Source organism: Hippocampus comes, unplaced genomic scaffold, assembly GCF_001891065.2.
Source record: "Hippocampus comes isolate QL1 unplaced genomic scaffold, H_comes_QL1_v1.1 scaffold7, whole genome shotgun sequence".
Lineage (NCBI taxonomy): Eukaryota > Metazoa > Chordata > Actinopteri > Syngnathiformes > Syngnathidae > Hippocampus > Hippocampus comes.
This window is the reverse complement of record NW_017842060.1, coordinates 5,460,710-5,486,012: the sequence shown is the minus strand read 5'-3', so window position 1 is coordinate 5,486,012 and position 25,303 is coordinate 5,460,710. Positions and strand designations below refer to the sequence as shown.

Below are 25,303 nucleotides of genomic sequence, written 5' to 3'. Positions count from 1 at the left end.
TTTTTTTTCTTAAAAAAGAGTCTTTTTTTTTTTTTTTTTGTTCTTCCGGCACCAAGGAAGGCCTTTCAAACATGGGGGATCCCATGCAGAAGTTGAAGGAGGCCATCGGGCGAGCCATGCCCGAGCAGATTACATGTTTCAACCAACATTGTCAAGAATATGAGCAAGTTAAGACCCTGAGGTGACCGCTGTTCGAAAAATCCCTCTTGTTTAATTCACCAATTGTTGTTAGTACTGCTGACGCACAATATGGTTATGTTGGTTTTCAGGATGATGGAGGATGGGAGTGACGTCAGGCATGGTGGCATCGGGAACAATATGGAAGAGAAGGGGGCAAAAAGAGGAGGCGGTCCAAAGAAGTTGTTCAAATGGAATGAGGAGATCAGGTGATGAAATAAATATAAGATAAGATAAGAAAACCTTTATTAGTCTCGCAATGGAGAAATTCCCAATTCACAGCAGCAAAGTTATGAATGGTTAATCTGTTGGGCACAAAAAGAAGCTGATATCGAGAAATGACAACACTGATTGATATCAGGCAAAATGTGATTTGACGGTACACGTGAACACAGTGCTCCGAAACTGTATGCGAATGAAGGAAATGTCTATTTAATAAAAATGGACGTGCTGCACACCTGTTCAAAAATTAATCAAGTCAACTTGTATTCTGCCGACAGGGAGTTGCTGCGTCACGTGCTGAGAGAAAAACTTGCAGTATTTGAAGAGAGGAGTGAAGGGAGGCAGCAACTGGAGGAGTGCCTCAAGGCCGTATTGGTCAAGGACATCAAGCCTCTCTGGCCCAAAGGCTGGATGCCGTCCAGGTATGAGATGAGTGCCGCTGCTCTCTTGGATTCATCAATCGAGTCTACTTGGTTGCATTTAAGGATGCCTGTACCCTCAGGGTGCTGCTTAGTGAGAGCAGGAAGATATTGGGCCTCCGGCTGACGTTTCCGTGAGTACCTGAACTGTCCAGTCATGCTGACTTGGGCCTGAGAGTTATGGATTTTTTTTTTTTTTTTTAGGCAGAATATAATTCTGATAATCTATTAATCGGTCGATTCTTGTAAAATTGTGGAAATGCTCTTTTTTTTTTTCTGGAAAAAAAAGTGGGGTATTTTACGCAAGTACAAAGAACAAAACTGCATGATTTGAGGGGAGCCTATAATACACAGTGTTTTTCACTGGGTTTTACGGTGATTGAAAACAAAATATAATGAATTAAATAACTTCTTTTGGGGTCCCTTAATGCTTGCGACGACAATGATAAATGAATTACAGGCAGCCTTGCCACACTTGGTCCTCAGAGTGGACTGTGTTGGTCAGAAGAAAAAAAATACAAGAAAAAGTGCATCCAAATGTGTTTTTGGTTACATTGGTTGTATTTAAGCAACCTTATAATACTCGCAGTACACTTTTAAGTAATTGTTTAACTTTACAACAGAGTCTTTTTTTGTGGGGATGGTGGGAATGTTCACCTCATTTTGTCATAGATTTAAGAAAGACGATTTCAAACAAACAACTGTCAGACAACCGATGATTTATTCAGGCCCTAATTCTGAGAGCGTCCGTCAAAGCACGCAATGAAACTCTGCCTTATATGTGAACAGAACAAAGAGATCCAGATCAGAAAAGAAGCAGCTGTCATTCATTGCTCCACCAGTGTTGGATCAAAACATAGGACCGCTGCCACTCAAAGTCGAACACGCTCGTGAGGCAAATTCAGTGGTTGAAGCTTCAAATGCATCTTACGTGACCATGGAGGATCCCGACGTGATTATCTTGGATTCAGACTCTTCACCAACTCCCAGTGATGAACCACCAGTGATCCTCACTGACCAGTCTCGGGCTCACTTGGGCCCACTGGTACCCCCCCATGAGGTGTTTGCGGCCGCTATCGCCAAATACGAAAGTTCTCTTCATCGATGGAGCTTGAGCGCGGCAAGTGGTGGCTCTCCGCTTCCGCCTCCACCGCCTCCTCAGTGCAGCCCAGTCACCTTTCCAGAAGCAGGCCTGCTGTGTCACGTGGTCCTGCCAAAAGTGCTGCAAGACTCAACGGGTGCTCCTGCAGATTGTGGCCCAGATCTACGGATGGGCTCTGATGATGTCAATGTTTGAACTTTTCCATGTCTTGCTTGGATGAAGTAAGTCAAGATATTCTTTCAACGGCTCATGTTAGATGTCACTAACGCCCCCCCTCCCCCAAGAGTGTTTCCATGGAGATGGTCGGGTAGCTGCAGTCAAACATTGACAGCCTTGACATAGCTTAAAAAAAAGTTGAAAGCCTTTTGTTGAAAATACTGCTTTTTTTTTTAAAAAAACATTGAATAAAAAATATGTTGAATCCGCATATGTACATGTAGATTTTTTTTTCTTTCTAATTATATAAAACTAACTTTTCAGAAATGGTAACTGGTCTTTCGTCAAATCTAAAGTGTCTCATAACACTCGCAGCTACGAAGCATTCTTGTGGATGCATAAGAGTAAGTTTAAAGCATGAAGCAAAACATTGATTGACAGTTTGACATATTTTTTTTACACATGAATTAACTTTTAGTACTTGACTAGTGAAATTTTGGGGTAGTAGAAGTACCTGAACAGAAGTTCTCTGGAGCGAGAGTTAGGAGAAAAAAAAATCGTATGAGCTATAATGACAATAAAAGACCCCAATGTGAACACGAGACCAAACGAGAAAACAAAACTCCCTGACAAATGTTCCTCTCAGTAGAAGAAATGTCTTAACAGCAGTGAGACTTGAATCACAAACCCCATTGGGTTATTGTTAAGGTTTACAGCAAGTTCAAGGTCAGTCCAAGCAGAGCTGTCAGCAGGAAGTGCCTTCTAGGCGTGCTTGTGGTGCCTATGAAGGGAAGACATTGACATATTAAATACTTGTGATGCTCAATTGTAAAGTACTGTAAACAAGTATACCTCTGCAAGTGACCACCTCCACCTCCACTGTCACATTCCTCTCTCCAAAGAGTCCCGTGGCCAACACGGTGTATTTTCCCGCATGTGCTCTCGTCGAGTGGGCGGGTGGGGTCACCAGGCGGCCGTCTTTGAGCCAGATGACCGATGGTTCGGGGTTTCCTCGGACCTCGCAGCGCAGGCTTTCGCCCATCTTGACTTGAAGCTTTGCAGGACAAAGCAGTTGCGGGCCAACTGTGAGGAGGAGAGCGCTTGTCAATCACAATTCTGCAAAACGGGAACAGGAATTTTTTCCTTTTTTGTTTCAGTTGCTATTGGATTTATTACTGTGGCTCTGGCTTGACCTGCTGTTTCCTGGCCATGGCCCAAGTTGTTTAAATTCTCCCTAGCTACAAGTGAACGTATGAACATGTTCAAAATAAATAGTGAGTCAATCTTTTACTTTGTCAGTGTATTGACTTTAATTACTGTCCAACAAAAATCCAGTTGTAACCCACCTTCATTACTTTTATCATTACATTACTTGCACCATAATTTAATTTTGTATGTTGCTTTCTCATCTGTCCCCCAGTACAAAGGAAAGGTAATCTGGAGTTGGTGGTGTTAGAATACTGGAGGTCATGTATGAGTGCAGCAGGATAGTGGTGAGCTGTGCTGTAGGGTGTGATAGAGGGGTTTAAGGTGCATCAGGGTTCAACTCTAGGCCCCTTCCTCTTTTCAATACTGTAGTGATGGATAGACTGACAGATGATCTTAGACTTAACCCTGGAGAACCCAAGAACCCTTTTCTTCTTTGGAAAATGATGAATTATACATTAAATGACTGCTATATGTTCACTGAACACCAAATTGTTTTTTTCAAATATTTAATGCTTTAATCCTAATTTACGATTAGGGCCAAATTTGACCCTTTGGGATTTAAGGCTAGCTTTTGAGGAGCAGAATTTATAGGGGCCAAATTTGACCCCGTGGGTTCTCCAGGGTTTTAAATCACCCATGGATGAGGTTTGCAGATGACGTGAGAGCGGGTGAGGGAACATTTAGAAAGGTGAAAAGGAGAGGATTAGCAGAATTAAAACTAAATTTATGTGTGTGAACGAGAGACTGGATGAGGAAGAGTGAGGCCTCAGGGAGAAAAGAGAATGAGTTTGGAGGACTTTAAATGCATTGGGTCAACAATCTAGCGCAACGGATGAAAGGGAAATTTTATAAAAATAGTGGTGGGCCCAGGTGTCACACATGTAATTGGAGACCACGTTGGTAACTCAACATAGATTGAAGCTCCAAAACGTTTGATGGAAAATGGTGGCAGAAGTGGTGTCCTTATTTAGACAATGAAAACGAATGAATGTCTATGTGTGGTATTATGTCTTGACTTTTGACCCTCATTGCTGGTATCGAAATATTTTATGTTTTACTTACAGAGGACAGTAGTAGTCACTTTTTCCGATGCAACCGCCACACGCTGCTGTGTCCCCGTTGGGTGCAGTTGCAGCTCAGCCTCACACCAGTAGTCGTTGCCATCGTCCTCTCTTCTGGGCACAATGTCGAGCGTGAAGACCTCAGTCACCGGTGTCTTCTCCGTCACATTTGAATGTCGTTGAACCAGTTGGGTTTGGCCTCTGTAGAAGGTCACCAGGAGGTTCCCAGCGGGGGCGACGTTGTGGACGGTGCACCACAGAGTATACTGGTGATGCTCCAACAATGAGCCCGTGTGATTCACGAAGCTGAGGGACACGCTGTCTGGAGCCTCTGCGCAAAGCAGGAGCAAAAGATGGAAGAGTCGGTCTGAACGGTTTGACCCCGGACCTCACACAAGGTCTCGTTGTCCACCTTTCCCCATCGCCTGCCCTTTCATGCACCCTGTAACCTGATAACATGATACGCTGTCCACTGTAGTAACCGCTGTCCCTGAAAGGGTTAAAATCAGATAAGGTTTGATGATCAATTGACTCTGAAATATTATCCTGAGTGATTATGGTGTGTCATGTGTTAAAAACTGAATTTTCATCTCCAATCTGTTTAGACCACCATTTGGACCGATAGTCATAAATATTAAACCTGTTGAACAGTTCCGCTGGCCAATCCTTACGTGCCATGTGGGGTCATGATTGGAATACGAAGCAGAACGATAGCTTGCCCGGCTAATTCCAGCGAATGGTTGTGTTGAGTGTTTGTAGAACGTAAAGGAGAAGAGTTTGCAACAACAATGTTTTTGGTTTTTGTGACGACTCTTCTTCTTCTGGTAGTTTAATATGTAGGGGGCCCAAGACCCCATAAAGTTTCAGAACCACTTCCCCGTTGGGCTGGAGCAGAAGAGTATCACCCAGTAGGTTGTATAAACAAAGTTTGCATGGAAATTGGTTAGGTACGTGGCAGCCATTTTGTCTAATGTTTGTACTGTACATTTGAAGGATTTTGATTTGAACTTACTGTAAACAAGGACCGGGAGATGAAGATGACAGGGTCCTTCCATGTCTGACACCGCATAGCAACTGGGGGAAATAGCCCACTCTGTCATGTGCTCCACTCTCCACACCAGAAAGCTATTCATGGTGGGTTCTGGAGCCACCTAGAATACCATCAGGCACGTCCGTAAAACTGTTCAACTACCAATTGCAGCATAGGTCATGATGAAATGCTGATGGCTCTCACCAGTGTGACCTCCCATCCTAGCAGAGAAAAGCCCTTCATCGGCACAGAGCAGTTGACTTGGAATGGATCTCCAAACCTAAAGGAAACTCATTATTGATCTTTTGGGCCCCTGGTTTACCGTGAATATTGTGTAGAATTGGGAGTCGGGCTCTACCTGACCACCAGGCTGGAAGGGGACAGGGTGAGAGGGCAGCGGGCTCTTTCCACCAAATCCTCCTGGTCTCCGCCGACTGGAGGGATGCTGAGCGAGGGGGACGGCCAGGAGGGCAGCATTGTGGGAAAGGGAGGAGAGATTTGGGAGGGCGGCAGGGAAAGAGGAGATGAGGTAGCTGTCAGAGGGGGGAAGGTCGAACAAGGACAAGAAAAATAATGAGGAAGTTCAGTGGTGCCTTGACGTGCGAGTGACACGACTTGTGCATTTTTCATGATACAAAGCATCTTTTCTGGGTTGTTATTTTGTTTTTTGGACTTGCAAGCGCACACTTTGGATTCGATAGCTATATGATGGCAGGAAACTTAGCCACTGATATGTCGGGACTGAAAAGTAGATCTACCAACCACATGAAACATATTATGTGAACGATAGGAAATATTACTCGTGCGTTAGCCACTATCTTACGCTGTAAAAAAAAAAAAAAACAGCACAACGCCACCTTTGGCTAGCATGTATCATAGCTACCCATATGCTACTGGCGGGATAGTCAAATTCATTCGAAACCACAATGAAAAATATAACTTGCTGTACATGTATTTTTAAACAAACAAAAAAGCTTTTTTTGTTCATATTTTATAGAAGTAGGTGGCGACTTTTCACAAACAGGAAGATGTGGGTCCCAGGATATCGGACAGCAGTTGCTTTAAGCTGCTTTAAGCAAAGGCTATTTAAACACAAAAGGTGCAGCAACACGCAAGACCATGTAACCATCCTGACAGTCTTCTATTCTTTATCACGTACGAGGAGCTGAGACAGTATGTTGCCATTTCATTTCTGTACTCATTTGTTTCAAAGTGAAATAAAATCCCGTGCCTAATTCGTTTTCTATTGTGGCTGAAAATCAACATATGAGTCACTGTTCCGCAAGGCAGACAAAGGTCAATTGAATTTTGCCATCTCGTGAAATCGGACTCTTTTTAGATGATCTATTGTGTGCCATTGTTTTATTGCAGGCTGAATACACCCAATGTGTTCCTCTAAGGAAGGAAGGACACCCTGCCCAACTCCAAAGAACTGGCTCCTCTCTTCTACTACCATTGTTCCACTGGACCCCGAGCGCCTTCTCCTCCCTCCTCATGCTGATGATTCTGCTTGTGTATGAGATTTTGTTTGTGCCTCCAGTTTTCCTATGGTTCTGGGAAACATAAATCAGGCGAGAAACTTTGCGGGGACTCAAATAACATTTTTCTCTTTTCCACACCACAAACATCCTCTCGATAATTTGTTCAGGTGCTGCTGTGCACAAAACAGTTGGCTGGCACTACGGACGTGGACAAAAAGTTTCTCATGGCAAGAAAGGCCCACAAGGATCCATTCTTAATGTTTTCTTATACAACCTTTTGAGGTAATAACTGCAAATAAAAGATGTCTGTAATTCTCAGTGGGACTTTTAGCTCGTCTGTTTGTTTCAGTACTTGGAACTTAGTGCTCCTCGCCTCCCTACTTCCCTACATTTGGGTCCTCAACCTCACATCCATTGTGATGTTATCATTGTTTAAAAATACAAAGATATACTGTATTATTGAAAAAAAATCAGTCAAGTACAATAAGTCGTGCAAATGTTCTATTCTAATTTATAATTGTTCTGAAAATACATTGTAAACAGTTTTCAAGAATTTTGTCCTGTAATGTCTCTAGAGATGCTGTAAATATTTCAATACATTTATTTGAATCGATAAATTACCAATTTACAAAAAAAAAACTCTTGTACAATTTGAAATCGCCCCCTTATTTACCCAACTGTACACTACAGTAATTTCCTTTGCATGCTGTGGTTTTCTTAGTGAATGTCTTTCAGTGTATTCTACTTTTTACATCCAAATCAATACATTCTCTGTAGTTTTGGACTTCTCACATCTTCAGTTTTTGTTCATGGTAGCCATCCCAGAGTCCCAGCCCCCCTATTGATGTCACTTACCTGAGCAAAACAAGTGAAGCAGCAGAGTGACCTTGAGCGACCTTAGGGCACACATCTTTCATGTACTTCTGTATCTCCGGTGATGTCTTTCAAGCGGCAGCTGCAGGAATACAGCATCTAACTATAATTAGCGTAAATACAGTAACCCTGGCAGGCAGCAACACCTTACTGTGAGACTTTGGAGGACTTCGGGCTTTTATGGGACTGTGTGTGTGTGTGTGTGTGTGTGTGTGTGTGTGTGTGTGTGTGTGTGTGTGTGTGTGTGAAGCTGATGATCAGGCAATTCCTTTGCTTTAGCCTCTCAAAGGCACCATGGGCGTTCTCTGTTGGTATATCGGGGGAGGAAGGAAGGGAGGGTCAAGAATAATGGTGTCGAGTGCAGCAGCACACTGGGCAAGAAGACGTGCAACTCCAGAGTAGCCTGTGTGTGAAAATTCCAATTCCCAAAATGATCAATAGATAAACACGATCTAATAAGAGAGGTATTTAAAGTACTGTATAATTGGATTACATTTATTATATGGGAAGGTCAAAATATTACTCCGATACAGTACACTTCTTCAATGAGCGTAAATTGTTAACCCCATTCCATATCGCAATTTGAAATAATTGTTCAATAATTATCAGCTTGTGAAATGATACATCATTAAAATTGAAACCTACTCTGTCAATATGACTCTTTTCGTTAGTGCCCCCCTGGTCACGTAATAGCCCCTCTTAGAAACTGATGACCAAATTGGACTTCAATTAACAGAAGTGAGTTCTTCCACTCATATAACATTCGTTTTGATGTTTGGATGATAATCACCTTTCTGTTTCCACTTTTTTTGTATTTGATGAGGCGGCCATATTAAAAACCATCACTCGAGACTATTTTGAGCGTCTAGGGAACCTAATTTCTCAGTGGCATGCGTACAGAAAAAAAAAATGTTGCACTTGTGTGACCAGCCTTTCCTGGGGTGAGGGAGGAAGATTTAAGTGACTTTCTATACCAGGGGTCACCAACTCCGGTCCTCGAGGGTCCCTATCCTGCAAGTTTTAAATGTCTCCCTCCACCAACGCATCTCTTGGACGAGCTAGGTTGTACTAGCTAGCTAGCTTGCTCATGAATCCAAAACATAAGCGGGTTGCAGTTTTGTCTTATTTAATAAGACATATATTTTCTGTGGTCATAGTCTCTTATATCATTTCAGTTTCAAAGGTGAACAAATTTAGCGCTCAGAAAGTGATTGCTGCACACATGAGCCCAAACAATGGATTGCTCATGGAGGTCTGCATGAGATATGTGTGTCAGCCACTTAGGTTGTTGTGTTTTCGACCTTTCTTCTGTCTCCAAGGCCCTGGAGCATATGGTCTTTTTTCCTCTCTAAGTAATATACTGTAATAACACTCAATAACACAGCAACGGTGCATCATTTTAAGAGGAACCGAGCATGTTATGCAAACAAATACAACATGTCAAATGGTGTGCACCCAAGAAGGTTCATGAAAAGTAACAAAATCAATAGCGGAAGTGACTTCACGTGCGAGCGACGTATAGGGTAGGTTCCACGTGTCAGACTCGTTATCCTTATGTGACGTCATTAACCATCGCAACGAGGGTACGTGGAGCCGGAAGTTGCTGTCGTCAACACTGCGAGTCACATGACAAATACTGGTCCGACTGGATCAAATTCCTTCGTTTCAAGTAGAAAAACCAATCGTCTCTCAGGAAAGAAAAAACGTGTATTAAATACACAGTCGACAATTTAACAGCACAGTTTTGTTTTGTCGCTTCGTCGTGTCAAACGTGACGAGAACTGATGACGTCGCCGCCCGTTTCTTGTTGAATGTTTGGCATAGTGAGTCAAACACCAGGAAGCAAGATGAGCTAATTGCTAAATGCTAGCAGCCGTACGTTGCCGTTGCTTTGTCGACGCGATGAAAGCACAGCAAATCAGTCCATAGGTGCTTGTTTGACAACACGAAGCGATTCGATTCTAATTTCGACAGCAACCATCGGTCTACATTGCCCCGGGTGTGTTGTTGTGAGACCGCTAGCAACCGGGGGGCTGCCAGCCGCTCCGTCCATCGTTTTTGCTCGTAGCGTCGCTCCTCTTTCTGCGGAAATATGGCCGGAGCGCACCGAGCTGGTGTCGTGGCTGCATTACTACTCGTCTTTCTTCTGGACGGTAGTAAGGCAAGAATACACAAACTCACCCTGAAGGTAAGTCAGCAAACGGCGGCGAAACACAGCCGCGTTAGCTCGGGTAGTTAACACGCCTTCAGAGTTGCTTAGCCGCCGAATTCGCTTTATTCAGCTAAAACTGTTTGTTTTAATAATAGAACATTCATATGACACGCCGGCGAACACACCCTGATATATGAACGAACTTATTTATTTAAAAATGTGGTATTTATTTATTTTTTATATGTACAGTGTTCCCTCGCAACTTCACTGTTTGCTTATTACGGACTTAAATCTATTGCAGATTTTCATTTGTGACCATACCCTCGTCTATTACAGTTTTACCTCACGATTTTGCGCCGTTTCTTTCTATTTTTATTGCTTTTAAGACAGCCCAGTCATAAAATGTAATTTTTTTGGGGTGGGTGGGTGGATGATTTACAAATATGGAAACTATGAACATTAGACGGCTCATCACCCCCAAGTTCCCCATTCCTTAATCGTGAGTGCGGCATCTTCGTCTATGTACAGCCAAATGAATTGATTAACGCAGCCTATAGTCAGCAGCTCAGTATTTATTCTACATTTTGCATTTTAAAAGTTATATTTAGTCGAACAAGAGTTTAGAAAGATGGGGACTGTGTGGGGTCATTCGTAATAGCTTAAAAGAGACGTGCAGTTGTTTGTAGATTTGAAATGCTGGAACATACATGGTACTGGGCAAACTTGAGATCAAAAATTTTGTGTTGACATATTTTTGTGGTTGACTTTTTTTTTTCCTCTCCGCCAGCCAGAGTGAGCACACACAAAATGACTGACATGGAGTTGTTTGTGTGTCACAAGTGATTTTATTGTGTGTGTGTGTGTGTGTGTGTGTGTGTGTGTGTGTGTGTATTGCCAGAATGAAACTCGTTTTTTCGTCCACCTCAACACTTTTGGCTTTTATGCTAACGGCACTCTGGATGTGAACCTCCACTCGCTGCGCCTCCCGCAGCAGCTGGTCAACTACAGCGCGTACCCGGTAAGAAGCTTTACGTTGAGCTGTCTTCAACAACAGTTGCAAAGGAAGGCTATTTTGTTCAACATGTTCTCTTGCATTGGGAGAAAATGAATCACATGTGCTCTCGGTCTTCATCATTTGATTCACAACACATTCTCTCTCGCTTTTATTTCAGGTCGGGTTCAGCTTCTCCAGGGCCCATGTTAGTGGAGTTTTGTCGTACACGGTGAGTACCCCGATCCCATCGCATCATTTTCATCTGATTGGTACTGGATGAAAAAGGACCCCCCCCCCCACTTAATTTTGCAAGGTCATTTAGGGACAAATTAATCCTGTGGTCAATGGAACAGCAATAGCTCAATTTTGTATTGTACAGTTAACATGTCGGTTTCATGTGGCAGTGTGAAAAAGACTATTCCACAAAAATATTTGCGTATTCAGTTTGAAAGGACAGTTGTACAGTGCTTATGAAAAAGGAAAGGATCACGCTGGGCATGGGTCAATACTCGAATCGGACGGTCTGACAACCTCTGAGCAAAAATATTGCGTATTCAAATTAGAGTTCTGAAATGTCCTTCGTTAAAATATGTGGGTAACTAAAAACCATTCTTTTCCCCATTGAACACAAATCTATTTTATTTTTTGAAATATAATATTTGGTACATCAAGAAAACCGAAGTTTGATTCAGTAAATAAAAAATGTTCGCATTCTTCTTCTGTTTTTAATTCTGAGCAAGTTGCAATGTCTTTGCCTGTGAACTGGTGAGCTGTTTTTAGAACAGACCCGTGGGCTCCTCGTGTTTTTTCTTGGGGCTAACAAGTACCCGCTGGCATTAGGCACCTTAATCACCAGAACAAAAAGGCATCCGTGGTTGCAGTGTCTCTTTCCCTCCTCCTCCCCTCAAAGTCGAGAGAACTCATTACCTGTGACAGTCAAATCTACGAGCACCAGGGTTCTTTAAGAAGTAGTCAAGTCAAAAATGTCTTAACAGGATGTTTTATGTGCCCCCACTGGTCTAAATGTGTTCATCTGATGAATTATGCATTTTTGGAATATGAATTAAGTAGAGAAATCGACCCAGTTTTGACCATTTCAACAGGGCAGCCGTTTTACCCTGAACTGTCCCTTGCTGTCGACTGAAAATGACATCATAGTCCCTAAGGGCTCAGGTTGCGAACATCACCGCTCAGCTGTTTTGTTCACATGCCATTTATAAAAAGCCATTCACTCACACCGTATGGTGCATTATCAATGGTTTGTGGTGTGTTTTTATGAAATACTTTGCTCATTCTTCCTGGGAGAAAGCTTTTATGCAACGTGACATGCATGGTTGTCATTAGACAGCTGTAATAATCTAACGATGATTCATCTGTTGACATCCTCCCCCCACCCCCTCATTTCAAAGGCTGAAGAGACGGAGTCGTGCCCTCTCACACTCACGAAAGTAACCAACAATGAACCCCTCATCCTCTTTCTCATTGACATCGGCAGTCTCAGGTGGGTGTGGGCGCGGGCGTGAGTGCGGGGCGTCATTGTGAGCGGATTGTTAAGGTTGTCCGTGCTCTCGCTTGTGTAGTGTCAAAGTGCGTGTCCTCGGAGATCAGGACAACGTCTTGACCGGCAAACTGAAGGCCAATGTGCAGACCAAAGAGAAAGGTCTGTGTCCTTTTTCACCATCACTTACATTTTAGATTACCATATTTTCTGCACTAAAAGGTGCACCTAAAAGCCTTCCATTTTCTTAAAAGTTCACAGCGCACATTAAAATCCGATGAGCCTTGCGTATGGTCATTACGGTAATATTTTGACCCCCAAAATGGCTCCTTGCGCGAGACATGCTGACAACGCAGAGTTCAAATTTAAGGTGATCTATTACGCAGTTGAACACGGAAAAGAAGCAGCGGCAAGAGAGTTCAACGTTAATGAGTCAATGTTAGAACTTGCTGTTGGTGAAGTGAACTGTGTCACTGCTTTATTAAATAAATTTTACCAACATCTGATCGTTATTTCTGTTTGCGTTTCCTTGAGCGTAGCTCCATCTAGTGGATGCATTGTAGATTGCGTCTTATAATGCCCAACGTATGAAAACAATTACAAAATAGGCCATTCATCGAAGGTGAGCCTCATAATCCAGTGCGTCTTTTAGTGTGGAAAATACAGTAGTCGATTTGAGGTTCTACTTTTTGATGTTTGAGTTTTAGGCACTCCACTGTATTTCTTTGTCTTCTATTCAGTTTTGAGCCAGCTTTTTAAGTGCCCTATTGCCACGGTTGCTCGACAAACCGAAGGGTGTTATTTGTCGGCTTTAAGCTCACCTGCTTACGACTTCAAGCAAACAGAAATGTACTGCTGGGTGCAAGTAGTTGCAAAGTGGGATCTCTGTGGGATTCAGGTCAGCGGTCCAGCCGAGAGGCTCCTGCTGGGACTCCAGCTAAGCCGGCGGAGCAGACGAAAGCCGGTGATAAGATATCTGAGAAAACAGCAGGTGAGGCGAAGGTGCAAACAAATGCAGAGCCCGTCAATCAGATGAAGGAAGATCAGACGGCGGAAAAGACGGCAACTGAATTCCAGGTGATTTATGACTCCTTTGTGTGTCCGTGGCGTGGTTGCAAAAAACGCTCTTAACGCGTGTTTGCGTTTAGTTGGCGTCCACCAAACAGCTGACGCTAGCTTTGGAGAAAGTTAATGACACGTACGCCTTCAACGTAAGAGCACCTTCAACACATCACCAGGTGACGTTGCATTTGATTGGCCCTGACCACCTCCCCTTCCTCGTCTTCCTCTTCCACAGTTTCACCTCCTTTTGGGCCTGCTGGCCGAAGGCCTGTACAACTTAAACTTCTACTACTGCCAGAACATGGCTCCCGGCATCAACCGGCCGTACTCCTTCACCGTGAGTTTTGAGTCGCCTCTCGTGAAACCCATTGCCATCCCGCACGCTCCCTTGACCCTCGGCGCCTCATTCGCAGCTGGAGATGACAGAGAAGAACCCCGGAGGCTTCTTGTCGGCGGCCGAAATCCCGCTCTCGCGCCTCTACATCGGCATGGCCGGAGTCTTCTTCGCCGCCGCCATGGCGTGGGTGTACACGCTGATGAAGCACAGGTACAGGAAGTGACTGCGGGCGGTTCTCTCACCTGACGTTTGCACCGGGGTGATCGCCAACATTGGCTGTGTTGCGTCGACAGGTACAGCGTGTTTAAGATCCACTGGCTGATGGCGGCGCTGGCCTTCACCAAGTCCACCTCACTAGTTTTCCACAGCGTGAGTCCAAACCGCAGAGCGCACTGCCTGTGGCCATTTTCATGCCCCCCAAAAAATACCCACATAAATGAGTGGTGGTATTCATTGAAAAAGTCAGGACTGGATATGACTTTGGTATTAAGTAATAAAAGATTATGGGATCTAATTTTCTGTGAATTTCAAGGTTATTCTAGCTCATGGAAACTAACAAAATATTTACAATTTGAAAAAAAAAATTGTAAACTTGCTTTTTAAAAAAAAAAAAATTGAAATGTTTATAAAACGAACTTGGATAAACTATAATTATAGCGATACCGTTGTTAGTTTTCTTCTATGTCAATTAGTTTCATACATGAGCTTTCGAGGTTTATTTCAAATGTATTTATTTCAATATTACTATACGGCCATACAGAAGAAGGAAGGTCCAACAGTTGTTTGGGCATTGTAGTTTACTTGATTCCATATTACAGAGTGATGTTTTTTTCCCCCCCCTCCCCACTTGACAAATGCTGCATATTTTTAGGCAAGGTAAGTTTATTTGTGCTGCGCAATTCATGTACAAAACGATTCAAACTACTTTAGGGTAAAACATCAAAAGCACTACAGACAGCACTTCAAAACATGAAGATGTGACAAAAATCCCAATCAATTATTAAAATGACTAAAACCAAGCATCAGTCGATACGTTGAGGTATAGCGTGCAAATGGGGATTAAAACCAGGAGGAGGAGAATGCTGCAGTTTATAGTATACTAATGCATCTTGTCTCTATTTGGGTCCGAGATTACCATTGTGTGTACATGGTGGCCTTCGTCGAGTTCTTCCCCTGCAACCTTCGGTTTTGTCTTTCAGATCAACTATCACTTCATCAACACAGAGGGGCACCCCATCGAAGGCTGGGCCGTCATGTATTACATCACTCACCTGTGAGCCCGCTGTCTCCCTCTCCCGCTTTTGTCCAAATGTCTTGTTGACGCGTCACGGCTTTCTCCTCGCTACCTTTCCCAGGCTCAAGGGGGCGCTGCTGTTCATCACGCTGGCCCTGATCGGCACCGGCTGGGCTTTTGTCAAGTACATCCTGTCTGATAAGGAGAAGAAAATCTTCATGATTGTCATCCCGCTGCAGGTGAAACTCATCACTGCGTCGTCGTAAAGTCCCCTTTGTAGTCGTTTTGGTTGTTGACTCGTTGGTGTGTCCGTACACACGCGCAGTGCCTGGCCAACGTGGCCTACATCATCATCGAGTCCACAGAGGAAGGCTCCAGCGAGTACCCGCTGTGGAAGGAGATCCTCTTCCTGGTCGACCTCATCTGCTGCGGCGCCATCCTGTTCCCTGTCGTCTGGTCAGTCGCTGGCGTCTTGCGTTTCAAAGAAATCAATGCGACAGCAGAGCCTTGCTACGCAGGGTTCCCACGGGTCCCTGAAGTTCATAAAAATCCATAAAAAAAGAAGTTGTGAAATTATGTTCTTAATTTTCAGGGAAAGCTTCTAAAATCAATGGAAATCTGTTAAAAAAAATTTTATTCGAAAATAAATTGAAGTTTTATATTTTCAAAATTTAAATTTTTCTTTATTTGAGAATGAATTCAAGTTTTTTTTCATTTTCCTACCTGTAATACAGGTAGGAAAATGAAAATTTGACATACAGTATGTCAAATAAAGGGTTAGCTGATTGCCCCTAAAAATAAAGACGTGCCCTTCCTTCGGCAACAATGATTTGAACACCAGCTCGGTGATAGGTGGCTTTCTGTTCAGCCCGCGTATCGCTGAGCGGGCATTAAATCCACCGTGAATCCCCTGCTGAATGGAGAAAAAGTTCTTTAAAACTGGCTAAATTAGCCCTCAAAAGTCCATAAATAAAAAGCAAGTGGAAGAGTGGGAACCCTTCTACATCACTGTTCAGACTTAGTGGGTCAAACTAAAAACCCTCTCGTGAAAATGCCGCACATTTATTTTGTAGGTCCATCCGTCACCTCCAAGAGGCCTCGAGCACGGACGGAAAAGGTGAGCGTCTTTAATTCAATTAAATGAGTCTGTCAAGTGAATTGCAGTCAAGCGAATGACGGCTTCGACTTTGACCTCCACAGCCGCCATGAATTTGGAAAAGCTCAAGCTCTTCCGTCACTACTACGTCATGGTGGGATTTGGCCTTCAAATCGTTTCCGGCGTGTGTCTTTTTCCTCTCCGGGTGCCTAATTTTATTTTCTTCCTCTTTCAGATTGTTTGTTACATCTACTTCACCCGCATCATCGCCATCCTGCTCAAGGTCACCATGCCCTTCCAGTGGCAGTGGTGCTACGAGGTAGCATTGAAATTCAAGTGCGGTCAAATGAAAATGGTGATGGTCGTATTTTTAACGTTTGCCTTCATCCTCCTTCCTCAGTTCCTGGTGGAGGTATCCACTCTGGTCTTCTTCGTGATGACGGGCTACAAATTCCGGCCCGCCTCCAACAATCCTTACCTCCAGTTGCCCCAGGACGAAGAAGACGAGGAGATGGATGAAATGTAAGCCGGCGTCACCACCACTGTCAAAACGCACGTGTACAATCTTAATGGCGTCTAATATAAGCCGAGGAGCAACAACTCTAAATTGATCACGAGCTGCGGGTTGTGACCGGCCGAAAGAACACGCGTTTCCTCCGCTGGGTGTCGGGGCTCTCCCATAGAGCGAGGCTAAAAAAAAATGAGGTGGCTCGGGCATCTGTTTCGGATGTTGAAAAGTTTATCCAAACTTACCTTGCTGGTGCTTGAGACGGAGGATGGGGTGCATCTGGTCATGAACCGCAGTGTTAGCGCTTCCTTTTTTTTCACCTATGTTAGGATTCGATTCCACAGGTAAGGGCTGTACAATTACAAAAAAACCCCAAAACTATCCTATAGCAAAAATAGTATGGTCGACAAATGTGTCAAAAAATGCTCCTTTGAAACAAAACTACAGCAGATGCTAAGCTAACGTCCGTGTTTTCCCTTACATTTGAAGGGACTCTCTCCTATTACTTGGCTGCCACATCTCTCCGTCCGTTTTCTTTTTAGCCTGCTCTAGTCTACCCTGAAATCTGTTTGTCTATGTCGTGAGAGCAGCGCAAGCCTTTCGTGCGTGGTCAGTGTTGGTCCGTTGATGGCACGGCGGCGTCATCTACTGGCAATTTGGATGATTCCTTCTTTGGGCGTCTCACAAGACTCATCAGTTTGGACCGGAAGTGGCCACTTTCACGCGGTCATTATGAGGTGGCGTGTGTAGAAATTTGACAGAAAAACACGATCCATTTGGCATTTAGGCTGTAACAGAATCTGCATGCAAAAAAAAAAAAGTGAAGCGGTGTGAATACATTCGCAATGCACGGCAAATAAAGGGCTTGGCGGCGGTCTGTATGGGGATGTAACGCCATTGTGCAGGTGTCTTTAACTTACAAACTCCCAACCCAGTCCAAATGGATCTTTAACATCAAAAGCCATCAACGGCAAAGAACGAGTTCATATTCGGAAAGACTGACTTGATTTTGCCTGTGTGCAGCGTGACGGAGTCGGGCGCCCTGGAGGGCATTTCCAAAGTCAAGAAGACGTCGAACGGACGCGAGCGGCAGAAGGAGGCCACCTTGTGAGCGGGTGGGAGGGGGTGCAGGGCTTTCATTTGGGGAGGAGTGTCACCTGACCAGTGGCACGCACACACATGGACCGAGGCTTCTTCACCAACCACTGCCACGGGCTCCCCTTTTTCAGATGCTCCTTCCCACTGCCTGGCTATGCAAACAGACTTTTTTGTGTATTTGGACAAACACAAACGGACGGACGAACGAGAGGCCTGACCTCGCTCTTTCTCCAAAGACCATTTTAGCTTTTCGGATGTGTGTGTGTTGTTTTCTCTTTAACATGGTACTTGTGCATCAGCCTTCCTCTCTAGTGCGTGTGCAGGTCCTGAGAACACAGGAAGCCCCAACCCCACCCCTCGCTCACATGCTCAGGTCCCCCGCCCACCCACCCACCCTTTATTTCTTTTTTTATTTTGGCCAATTGCAACATGTTCAGTTTTGGACATGTTTGAGGTTGTATATTTCAGTAGATTTGCTCATTGGTCTGGTTCGGCATTCTGTTCTCAAGGTGAGCCCAATTTTTGATCACACAACCAACAGCATTTTCGTTGTTGGTCTCCCACCCCTGACCCCTCTCAATTTGGTGCCACTCTGAAAAATGACCATATTGCTTTTGTCTGCTTTTGTTTTTTGTTTTTTTTAGCCTGCTATTCTGGATATGATGCCTATTTTACTAAGTATTGACAATTTCTTGGAAAGGAAAAGTGTGTAGTGAGTGTAAATAATGAGACACACAGAGCCCTCGCAACCGTTTCAGGAAAAGAAAAAAAAACTTGCGTGTTCTTTCAGTGACTTTGAAATAGTGAAAGTGCACTTCAGGACGACCGACGTGACCCCGCACACGCTCCAGTGCACACTTGTTTGCTTTGTGTGAGGACTCTATTGATGGTAAAATATTAATAAACTTTACTGAAGTTTTATTTTTTTCTTTCCTTCCCCTCCCAAACTGTTACCTGTCATAATAAAGATGGTGTTCTGGACATGTCACCTCTCAACTTGTCTTACGGAGCTCAATTCACGTCGAGTGTTATGGACAGTATGTTGGAATTATTAAAAGCGAAGTCGATTTTTTTTTTTTTTTGAACAAAATGTCCTACTTGGCTATCAAAATGGCTGCCTGCTGAGATAGATAAAAACCGGCATTCCACTCGCACGTGCTCTGTCAAACATGAAAAAAGTTGTTGACTGACTTCCCATGAGCTTAAAAAAAAAGTCTGCCAAATCTAAGTAAAGCATTGGCATGACAAACCGGCTAATGTTGGCAACGTAGCCTTTTTAAAATGATTAAACACTTTAAATTGCTCAACATTTGGGATAACTTTCAAATCATAGAATGACAAGTACTCCTCTTGCCATTGATTGAAATTGAAATTTTAACCCCCAGGAATGATTGGAGTAAAATCACACTCCTGTATCTTAAAATTATCTTTTTTTTTGTCTTACTGTAGTACATTTTTTAAAGACACTTAAGTTTTTAGTTGAGTACAAAAAAAATGCTATATTTAGGAAATATTGACTAAAGTAACTCCTAATTGTGTTGTAGTGGATTGCAGCATATGCTTTTTCTTTTTTGATGAGGGGGTAATCTTTTTAATATCTATGACATCAGGCTACCCCATCTGTATAGTATCTGAAATATTACTTGACAAATGTATGACTTGTTTATTCATTTGTATATTATAAAATGTACTGATTTAAAAATGATGAGAGCAAATACTTTTTTTCACAGCATACATTGCCTCTATATCTATAGGCTACATCTGCATTTTTTTTTTCATCCCCCCGCCCACCCCCCTTCCGGCGAGATGCGGTGCTGGGCAAGAAGTTGGTGCCGTCATATTGCAGCACACCTCACCACCACTCGCACATCAACCTCACGGCGTCTCCCAACATTTCTGCGGGAAGGACACACACGCCCCGGAAGCATGTAAGTAGCACACAAACACACATTACAGATGCTGTCGATCGTCCTCATCGCGTGAAAGTAGAGCACGTGTTCATTTTGCGACTTTGTTTTTCTTCTTTTCCTGCTGCGTCACCGTTCAGTTTGCGTCATTGCTGAGCAGCCGCCGCAAACTATTGAACAGACGTAGAAATCATCAAGAAAATTGTACGAGACCTATCTTTCGGAGCTCTGTGAGAGTGTTTAAAGCAAAAAGTGGACAGTTTGGATGCCGATCCTTGACTTGACCTCCAATTGACTTTGCCGGTGGTAGAAGGAGAAAAAAAGAGCGAGCGTGGGGAACGTGATGCAGCGGTAACACAGCGTTTTCTTTCCTGCTGCAGTGACAATGCGGCATACGCAGGCTGCACATCAAGCCAGGCGGGTGGCGGACTGAGATGATTCGAAATGCCGCCCCCCCCCCCCAAGCCCCTCAAACGCACCCCCAAAAAGTTTTGTAAAATGGTTTGTGATAGGAAAAAAATAACTGCACACTCCTAACATAGATTAATAACATCATTAAAAATAATGTCAATCGAACCGTTTGTGGCAGCCCGGTGGACGTGTGGTGGACGGGTTCGATTCCAGCGCTGACCTTCCTGTGTGGAGTTTGCATGTTCTCCCCAGGCCTGCGTGGGTTTTCTACGGGTACTATGGCAGGCTGATTGAACACTCTAAATTTTCCCTAGGCGTGAGTGTGAGCGCGAAAGGTTGTTCGTTTCTGTGTGCCCTGCGATTGGATGGCAAGCGGTTCAGGGTGTCCCCCGCCTACTGCCCAAAGACGGCTGGGATAGGCTCCAGCACGCCTCGCGACCCTTGTGAGGAGAAAGCGGATCAGAAAATAGATGGAAGAACCATTTGTGCATTTTCATGCTCCATTGATGTTGTACATGGACCAACGTAATACTGTACTTAGGAACAAGAAATATTTGGAATTGACTTGCACTTTAACTGAAAAAATGTAAAAACAGTGTCCTAGTTGGGAATGAAAAAAAGACTTCCTCCAAATTGACACGTTTGTTTTTTTGCAGGACATTCATGTCAGTTTGGGCCGTGTTGGCCCTTGTGGTTACCACGGAAGCAAGTGTTGGGTAAGTTAGCGCATGCCAGCAGTGTTAGACGTGTTTCATGAAATTCAGATTGTGACACATTTATAACTCCTGCAGGGTTATAACAGTTTGGGATTTTTCATTATTACATTATTACGTATTTTATTATTATTACGTTACTGTTTATTTAGTGTTAAATAAATTGACTTAGTTTTGAATTTTTTTCCGAGTGGGTCGTTGTGTTTTAATATGTTTATTTCTGCTTGCGTACAGCCAAACAATAGTACTGAAATAAATACTCATGTAAGTAAATGACACAGATGAAAACAATGTACATTTTAAGCAGGTTTTTTTAAAGAAAAAATGTACTTTCAGGTTTTTTTTTTTCTTTTTGTTAATTTAATTGATTCTCATTTATTTCCCCACACACGTGATATAGCCCTTGGGCATGGTCCTAAAAGCTGCCCCAAAGTTTGTGTAGTAAAATTACAATCATCTGATTAGTACTGCTCCTAAATGTTTTTTGTCGACCTTTGAGACTGATGTTTTTTGATCATTGGTTTGTTTTTAATCCAAAGAACGTGAAACCACATGAGTCAACTTATATGGGTCAGCATATCGAGTAATTGTTACACTGTCTAATTTGCCTACATGTGTTGCTCCACCGTTCCTGTTAAAATATCTATTGCTTCTACAAAGTGCAATTGTCGATGCTAAGTGTTAGCATTAGCATGTCATGTTTCCATGATATGTTAGCGCTAAACTGGAAAGCCATTCTGAAGGCAAAGTTGTTGACTCAATATTTGCCAAACTGGTGGGGGGGGTTAATTTTATTTATTTTTTTTTAGTACAGAGAATTGAGTTCACTGACACCATCCAACACCCTTATCTCAAGTCTCTGCTCGCAGGTCAAAGCAAAAACAAAGAAAGAAATAAAAAGTCGGGATGATGGCTCGTACTTAGAAAAACTCTCAAGTGGAGTCACTTGTATCTCAAGTGACCACTGTACTGTACATGCTATGCTTTTGGATTGATGGAACTCTCTTTGTAAAAAATACAATTGTCCCGTTTGTACTGGTTGCAGCCCGAGCACCAGTGGCAGCTTTTGCACTGAGACAAAGGAATGCCTGGACTTTGAGGCGGTCTGCAAAACCGATGAATATGAAGTGAGTAATGACACCTTTGCTATGATCAATACCAGTGAGGTGAGTTTCACTGAGAGTGTATATAAAGGCTTTATATATATATATCACAAAAGTTGGCCTGTTTAAAGGGTGACAAAGGAGTCATCGCGCTCTTTGGTGATATGGTGTGTACCGCACTAAACAAGGACCAGAGGAAGCAAAGGGTCTGAGGAGATTAGAAAAAAAAATTATAGACAAGCATATTCAAGGTAAAAAAGCAAAATCCATCACAACCAATGTCTGACTTTCATTGTTTGATTTTTATTTCATATTATTTATTTGACACCCCACACCCTGGCCACCACCTTTTCCAGCTACTCCCTTCAGGTAAGCGCGTCCGAACCATGCGCGCCAAAACCAGCAGACATTGAAACAGCTTCTTCTCTTTCGCCATTAAATCCTGAAACAGTGACTCAAATCTATAGTGGCTCTTTGCACTTTTGCACACCCCTGTGGAATCGTATCCCCACATTGATCATTGTCGCTCCAGCTGTCTACATACTTGAATAATTGCAGTTGATCAATATTCCACGCTGCTGCACAATGGTACCCTTACATTAACGCAAAGTCTTTTGATGTGCATCTGTCATGTCTTTTTTTAATTGTAGTTGCTTGTTATTGCAATAGTGTATCCCTTGTGTGTTCTACATACTTGGCCAATAATAATGATTCTGATTCTGTACTATTGTTACATTGAAATTATTTCTGTGGCCACTGTGGATTTGTCTTCTGCCAACAGAGGGGGTACCAACATTTTTGTCCACATCTATAAGTCCTATACACTAAATGATTCCCAAGTTGAAGTGAAGGATCGTCTTGGGTGAAGCAGTACAAAAACTGCTGACTGCGTTTTTTTTTTTTTTTTGTGTAGGTCCGACACTACAGCCCCACCCGCTGGGTGTCGACAGACGCCGAGGCCTACTTCATGGGTGTGGGTGCTGCCATGGCATTCAGGAGACTTTTTCAATACATCACCGGCGCCAATGAAGCAGGTGAAAAGAGCAAATAGTCTTTGATTGTGAAAAGATGGGATCCCACCCCCCTTACATTAAAGTGAGTGATTACGTATTGCTGGCAGGCATCCAGATGGAGATGACCGCGCCCGTGTTGGTTAAAATCCCGGAGGAGACTAAAATGTGGGAGCTGGCCGTTTACACGCTTCACTTCCTGCTGCCGCAAGCGTACCAAGACAAGCCGCCCGCACCCACCAATGACAAAGTGAGTGGATGGTGCAGCATGAGTGTGATTAACTTGATACCAAGTGTCGCGATGATAGCATCATAGTCACTGCCGGGTCGGTGTCACTGTTCATCCCTCTAGTTGTATTTCACCGAGATGCCCGAGATGGACGTCTACGTGCGAAGCTATGGAGGTTGGATGTTATCGGTGACGTCCAGGCTTCATGCACACCTGCTGACCACAGAGCTGGAGAGAGTGCGGGCGCCCTACAACCACACCTTCCACTACGGCGTCGGCTACGACAGGTGTGCACAATACAAATGATTCGTCTGTGCAGACCAAATGCGAACACGCACGCTTTAATTTTGGAGGTGTGACGTTTGGCTGGGAAACCAATACAGTGGTGCCTTGGTGTACGAGGGACCCCCCCCAACTTACAAGGTTTTCAAGATACGAGCTAATAAATATAAAGATTCTGTAGCACTAGGAAAACTACACGTGTGTTCAAAACAACTGCATAGATTAGCCTTTCGTCTGCTAGCTTAATGCAAGATGTTAACACAAAATGGGGGGGGCGGGCCATATTTATATAGTTTTGCGCTAGACTTGGCACTGGGCACAAAAATAAGTCCAAAAGTGATTAAATCATATTTCAAGGCACCACTATATTTATTAGAAGAAATCCTCATGTAACATTTCACTTTATGTGCGTGCGTGTAGTCCCTTCAAGCTTCTCAACAGGCACAACGAGGTGTGGTACGTGGCTGAGGGGCCGCCAGTGTGTTCAGATCCACAGGAGCCCACTCCCGCTCACACCCCCAAGATGACACCCAGCCCTCCCGCCAATCTCTCATCGGATCCCCTCGCAGACTCCGCCTCCCTCACAGCCACCAACCTGACATCATCCAACACCTCGGACACGCCAGCCGACGCATCTACCGACATGCCCACCGACATGCCGCCCAGCCCCTCTTCTTCTCGCCTCTGGGTTAACCTGAGCTCCGCCCCCACCTCGGCTAAAGTCCCGACAGACGTGGCGCCCAACACCACCTGGTCCGCCTCCACGGCCCTCTCGCTGGAACCTCAAGGGGACGCCGCCATGGGGAACAGCACCGAGCGCATTTTGGCCAACCCCCAACAAGATGGCGTCTAAGTGGAGGCGTGCTGTTGCACTACGACACCCATGTTAGCTCATTGTGCTTCACTAGCCACAGAAAACTGCATCAGAGTATTGGTCTTAGCTGCTGAGTTATGTTCAAACTGCCGCTAAAATTGGCGTTGTATAACCCAGTGTTTCTCAACCTTATTTGGAAGTGAGGCACATATGTATTTTATGGGTGGAAAAAAATCTGATACTCCTGGACTGACCTATTGACAGATTTCGTTTTGGCCGGGCTTCATTCGTCATTGTTTTTGTGCTTGGGCTAAAACATAACAATTGTGCTTTGGCTCCATCTTTTGGTATTTTGATGCAGAGGAACTATTTTTAAGTAGAACAGCGCTATATAGTCCTTTGCCGCCACCTTGTGTTTGCTTAGTTGAGCACAAAACTACTGTTATGGTCCTGTTGCGTTCGGCTTAATTGCACATAAAGAGCATTTATTTTGCCCCGCAGATGGATGAACAGAGATACTTTATTTGTCACAAAGGAATCATTTTTGGACCAATTGGATACTTTTCTGTGGCACTGGGGAATCATTGGTATGATCAAGCTTTGAAGATTTTGATTCTATCCACCACGTACTCATGTTGTCGTTCATTGGAACTTTTGCGCATTAAAGCATGCTGGCGCTTGGATAGCTTCGTTGAATTGTGTGAACACATTTTAGGAGCCAAAGTACTGTTACATTACAATTAAAACGAATGAAAGTGAAGTTAAACGGATTATGACATAAATATGCTTCTTCTGGAGCTTCATCTTTAATATTGTGAATTGAACCCGTCTTTAGCATGCAGTCTCCACACTTTGCCGAGAGACATTAATGTGCTGCTGCTAATGCTGCTCCATTTTGAACTGTAGCGAATATATATTCAGTGGATATCGCAGCCTGTTAGAGAAACGGCTATTATTTGAGGAACTCAAATTTGAAATTAGAAGCGCCTCTAAAGTGCCTTCCCCCCTCACCGTATTTTGTGGCTCAATTGCAATAAATGTTCTTAGGCTCTTCACAGCTAACCCACACAAATAGCGGATGTAATCTAAATGAGGTTTTAGGTTCGATATGTCACTTAGTAGCAT

The 25,303-nt window shown here is 43.7% G+C and overlaps 4 protein-coding genes across 6 annotated transcripts in view; 3 read left to right on the top strand and 1 right to left on the bottom strand.

Annotated features, from left to right (window-relative positions):
• ubn1 (ubinuclein 1) overlaps positions 1-7,173 on the top strand; it is an 11,040-nt gene extending 3,867 nt beyond the window's left edge. Inside the window, exons 9-13 of one of the 2 annotated variants that reach the window (XM_019861772.1) lie at positions 57-181; positions 270-386; positions 678-821; positions 902-952; positions 6,748-7,173. In XM_019861772.1, the coding sequence (XP_019717331.1) occupies positions 57-181; positions 270-386; positions 678-821; positions 902-952; positions 6,748-6,775 (465 nt within the window). In that variant the 3' untranslated portion in view covers positions 6,776-7,173. Of the gene's footprint in view, positions 1-56; positions 182-269; positions 387-677; positions 953-6,747 lie in introns of those variants that run through there. The other variant, XM_019861771.1, reaches the window with a different exon arrangement.
• On the bottom strand, positions 2,316-7,940 carry LOC109511044 (intercellular adhesion molecule 1-like). Of its 2 annotated transcripts, none has more exons than XM_019861780.1 (7): positions 7,713-7,940; positions 5,735-5,821; positions 5,581-5,656; positions 5,359-5,497; positions 4,348-4,677; positions 2,929-3,159; positions 2,316-2,857 (listed from the first exon to the last, which is right to left on the bottom strand). In XM_019861780.1, the coding sequence occupies exons 1-7, from the start codon at positions 7,772-7,774 to the stop codon at positions 2,787-2,789; spliced, it is 996 nt and encodes a 331-aa protein (XP_019717339.1). In that variant the 5' UTR covers positions 7,775-7,940; the 3' UTR covers positions 2,316-2,786. The 2 variants fall into 2 exon arrangements, with proteins under 2 accessions (XP_019717339.1, XP_019717338.1); XM_019861779.1 differs by having other exon boundaries at positions 5,735-5,909; positions 7,713-7,936.
• A 1,382-nt stretch (positions 7,941-9,322) lies between these two features.
• gpr108 (G protein-coupled receptor 108) lies at positions 9,323-18,710 on the top strand. Its single transcript, XM_019861773.1, has 18 exons — positions 9,323-9,918; positions 10,781-10,900; positions 11,055-11,105; positions 12,286-12,377; positions 12,457-12,536; positions 13,273-13,451; positions 13,523-13,585; positions 13,672-13,773; positions 13,850-13,983; positions 14,067-14,142; positions 14,973-15,046; positions 15,129-15,246; positions 15,333-15,463; positions 16,081-16,124; positions 16,208-16,257; positions 16,339-16,422; positions 16,504-16,625; positions 17,635-18,710. Exons 1-18 carry the CDS (start codon positions 9,823-9,825, stop codon positions 17,720-17,722), a joined length of 1,704 nt encoding a protein of 567 aa, XP_019717332.1. The 5' UTR covers positions 9,323-9,822; the 3' UTR covers positions 17,723-18,710.
• An 810-nt stretch (positions 18,711-19,520) lies between these two features.
• soul5l (heme-binding protein soul5, like) lies at positions 19,521-24,938 on the top strand. Its single transcript, XM_019861781.1, has 7 exons — positions 19,521-19,637; positions 20,684-20,743; positions 21,786-21,867; positions 22,757-22,877; positions 22,964-23,103; positions 23,206-23,369; positions 23,785-24,938. Coding segments are annotated over exons 1-7 (1,002 nt in total). The 5' UTR covers positions 19,521-19,635; the 3' UTR covers positions 24,218-24,938.
• The last annotated feature ends 365 nt before the right edge of the window (positions 24,939-25,303 follow it).

Bases quoted from the DNA above. Each gene is read 5' to 3' on its own strand.
- LOC109511044 (XM_019861779.1), bottom strand. From the start codon at position 7,767: ATGTGTGCCCTAAGGTCGCTCAAGGTCACTCTGCTGCTTCACTTGTTT. The intron at 5,498-5,580 runs GTGAGAGCCATC...ATGGTATTCTAG, and splicing joins TAGGATGGGAGGTCACACTG to GTGGCTCCAGAACCCACCAT. The intron at 3,160-4,347 runs GTAAGTAAAACA...TCCTCCTCACAG, and splicing joins AGTGACTACTACTGTCCTCT to TTGGCCCGCAACTGCTTTGT.
- gpr108 (XM_019861773.1), top strand. From the start codon at position 9,823: ATGGCCGGAGCGCACCGAGCTGGTGTCGTGGCTGCATTACTACTCGTC. The intron at 12,537-13,272 runs GTCTGTGTCCTT...TGTGGGATTCAG, and splicing joins TGTGCAGACCAAAGAGAAAG to GTCAGCGGTCCAGCCGAGAG. The intron at 16,125-16,207 runs GTGAGCGTCTTT...TGACCTCCACAG, and splicing joins CTCGAGCACGGACGGAAAAG to CCGCCATGAATTTGGAAAAG.
- soul5l (XM_019861781.1), top strand. The intron at 21,868-22,756 runs GTGAGTAATGAC...TTTTTTGTGTAG, and splicing joins GCAAAACCGATGAATATGAA to GTCCGACACTACAGCCCCAC. The intron at 22,878-22,963 runs GTGAAAAGAGCA...TATTGCTGGCAG, and splicing joins CACCGGCGCCAATGAAGCAG to GCATCCAGATGGAGATGACC.